At 38.7% G+C, this 3,172-nt stretch overlaps 1 protein-coding gene across 1 annotated transcript; it reads left to right on the top strand.

Moving 5' to 3' along the window:
* The first annotated feature begins 311 nt into the window (after positions 1-311).
* On the top strand, positions 312-2,809 carry LOC139739758 (uncharacterized). The gene is made up of 2 exons (XM_071650355.1): positions 312-434; positions 1,609-2,809. Exons 1-2 carry the CDS (start codon positions 403-405, stop codon positions 2,807-2,809), a joined length of 1,233 nt encoding a protein of 410 aa, XP_071506456.1. The 5' UTR covers positions 312-402.
* The last annotated feature ends 363 nt before the right edge of the window (positions 2,810-3,172 follow it).

Here is a 3,172-nt window from a genome sequence, read left to right as displayed (position 1 = left end):
CCTTTTTGGTGCCCATCATCTGGTGGGATTTTGAATTAAGAGTGACATATATTGCCAAACATCATTGAAAACAGATCGTCATGAAATTTCTTTTAAACGCAGAATGTTAGCGACTCGATGAGGCTTTCGCAATATTTTCTTTTCTTTTCTTTTCTTTTAATATGGTTTTCTGCTGTCTTGGCAGTATGGCGCTAATAACTGCTTTATATAAAAGTTTGAAATAATGCGATCTGATATGACTATCGAATTGAAAAAATGACGCCATATTTGTCTTGAGTAACGCAGGATGTTTTTATTGATTTTTTTTCAGCTCCTGGAGTTCATCAGACAAAGGTAACTGCTTTATTACTCATCTTTGGAATCCTTCTGTGTATCATTCTCGTACTGTTTGCCGGTCTTTCCATGATGACTTGGTGTATTCGCTCTTACAAAACGTGAGTGACTGCATAGCTATTTTTCCCCCTAATTTCTGTTTTTCTTTTCATAAATGTGTGCGGTTTGTGCGTGTGCGTGTCTGGGGGTGGCTCGTCAGTAAGCTCTTGAATTCTTTTCTTATTTTGTTTTACCTGAGCGATCTGCTCTGTGAAGTGGTCGGTATTAACACGAGCTCAAAGTGATGGCAGAGTATTGGTTGAGGTGAGGATTCAGCTTTTAACTTTTTGTGAGATGTCACCTTATGAAATGTTAGAGAGCAAATTCAAAGTTTATTTGATGAAAATAGGCTTTGAAATGACTGAGATATCCAAAAGAAAGTAAAACAAAGGGATCCTAATAAAAGGTGGGTCCCACCTTTTATTAGCATTATTTTGTTTTAGCTATCTCGGCAATTTTAAAACCAATTTTTCTTCCAATAAACTTTGATTTCCTCTTTTATAAGTTTCTCATCATCTAGAAAAAATCAAGAAAGTTGGAGACCTGAAGCCCCACCTCAACCAAAAATGTATCATCCCATTAGTAATATATTTTCGTATATAGTAAGCGCCTACACTGAGAATTAAATGCATCTTCAATGTTGAATTGTTGTACAAGTCATATGTAGGCCTACACCCGTGACACATTGACCAATTTAGAACTCAAATATCAGAGGTATATTTTTCACCACATATTATACAGCTTAAGGGGACTGTACAGTACTGGTTGAGGTGGGGATTCATGTTTTGAACATTCCTAAGTGAGATAATGAGAAACCTCTTATGAAATATGAAAGAGCATGTAATTCTAAGAAGGATTCAACATTTATTTGATGAAAATTGGTTTTCAAATGGCTGAGATATCAAAAAAAAGTGATAATAATAAAAGGCGACAGGCCACGCCTTTTATTAGGATCTCTTTGTTTCACCTTGTTTTTGGATATCTCAGCCATTTCAAAACCGATTTTCATCAAATAAACTTTTGATACCCCTTAGAATTGCATGCTCTTTGACATCTCATAGAGTGGTTTCTGAATATCTCGCAAAACATTAAAAGCTAAATCCTCACCTCATCTAGAACTGTACACACCCTTTAATTGAAATGAGTAAGTTTATCTTTCATGTCTCTTTTCACCACACAATATACAGCTTAATACGCGTATAACGTTATCTTTTATGTATACTATAATTCGCATAGGAACAGACGTAGGTCTCCAGAGGCTTTGAACACGTCAAATGACCACCCACGTGACGGGCAATTGCAGATGAATCCTTTAGACACCTTTGCTTCTACTCCGAGAACGACTAGACATGTTCCGCTTGACTCTCACGGTACCGACGCTGAAGCAGGCGATCATATCTATCAGGACCCTGAGGGGGTAGAGAAGGAGGCTTCTCAACCGTCAAGGACGGAGCAAATCTTCCCTTGGACAGTTTCTGTCACACAGAGCAACGTCAATACCACGGTCAGTACCTTTCTGACCTCACCGAGTATTCCGTGTTGTCAAGGAAATGATAGCTCCCATGAAACTTCACCGGATGAAGCAGCGAGGTGTTATGAGGACTGTAACTACCAAGATGTTGATCCTCAAAGAAACGACAGGCTGACCGATGGTGTTTATGGGGTCCATGGTGGAGCATGCTTGTATGATGACGAGTTTTATAATTCGCTGAACTTTGGTGTCAGGTCCGACAGCATTTGCACTCGTAAACAAAATACAACTAGCAACAAAACATACCCAAATCGAGCCAGAAATGTCACAGCTTTTGATAAGAATATAGAACTGGTAGCGGATTATGGTCAGTCATGTAGATATCCCGACCTTGCCATGTCCATTAACATTTGTGAAGACAACGATTATGATCACATCAATCATGCCTCCCACAGGGCTCTACCCCAAAATCACACCCCTGCTTTCTTGCCTTCTAGTCCGAATTTGCAGTACAAAAAGTATGCAATGCCCTCTTCCAATATAAGTTCTGTTAAAGCGTCACCTTCTGACGAGGTAGTGTACTATCAATTGGATCCAGACGACAGTAATGAAATTGATCCCCACAAGGAACCACAGTTCCATGGTGCCTTTGACTCCGACGAATATAGTCTGCTAAATCCAGAAAAATATTCTAAAGATATTCTTCCTCCAGAAATGACAGATATGGATACTTTCAGTAAGCCCGCAGATTCCATGAAACTAGTTGGTTTCGCCTCAAACATGTCAAAGCCCGAAACTGGTGAGGAACTGTATGCACGGGTGAACAAAAAAGGTGGAGCACTTTTGCCGGCAAAAGCAGTATTAAGCGAGGGGTTGTATGCAGAGGTAGATAAAGAACGTAAAACATGTGCTGATACAAAGCTAGAATTCTCTGAGGATCTGTACATTAATGTAACAAACAAATAGATTCTCAACGAAAGAGGACGAAGTAGAGGCGGTATAACTGAAACATGTAATGTTGCAGACGGAACCAGCCGTACACTTTCATATTTATCCCAAATTTCCAAATCTAGTCTCATTGCAAATATCCATTTAACGTTCTAGTAAAATAATATGTTTAATGATGAATTTCAACCTTACCAACTTACGTAATGTTTGAACTTTCAGCATTTTTGCTGTCTTTTCCCCTTTTTTTTATTTAATAGATTAAGTCGGAGGGCATATATCGTTACTCGGTTGTTATTGTTTCATAGGGATGACATGGTATTGGTCTAGATGAGGATTGGGCTTTTAACTTTTTGCAAGATACCAAGAAACCACCTATGAAAT

This window comes from Diadema antillarum, unplaced genomic scaffold, assembly GCF_040938485.1.
Source record: "Diadema antillarum isolate AM-2024a unplaced genomic scaffold, OU_Dant_1.0 seq00000815_RagTag, whole genome shotgun sequence".
Classification (NCBI taxonomy): Eukaryota; Metazoa; Echinodermata; class Echinoidea; order Diadematoida; family Diadematidae; genus Diadema; species Diadema antillarum.
The sequence above is the reverse complement of the archived record's forward strand: the minus strand, read 5'-3'. Positions and strand labels throughout refer to the sequence as shown.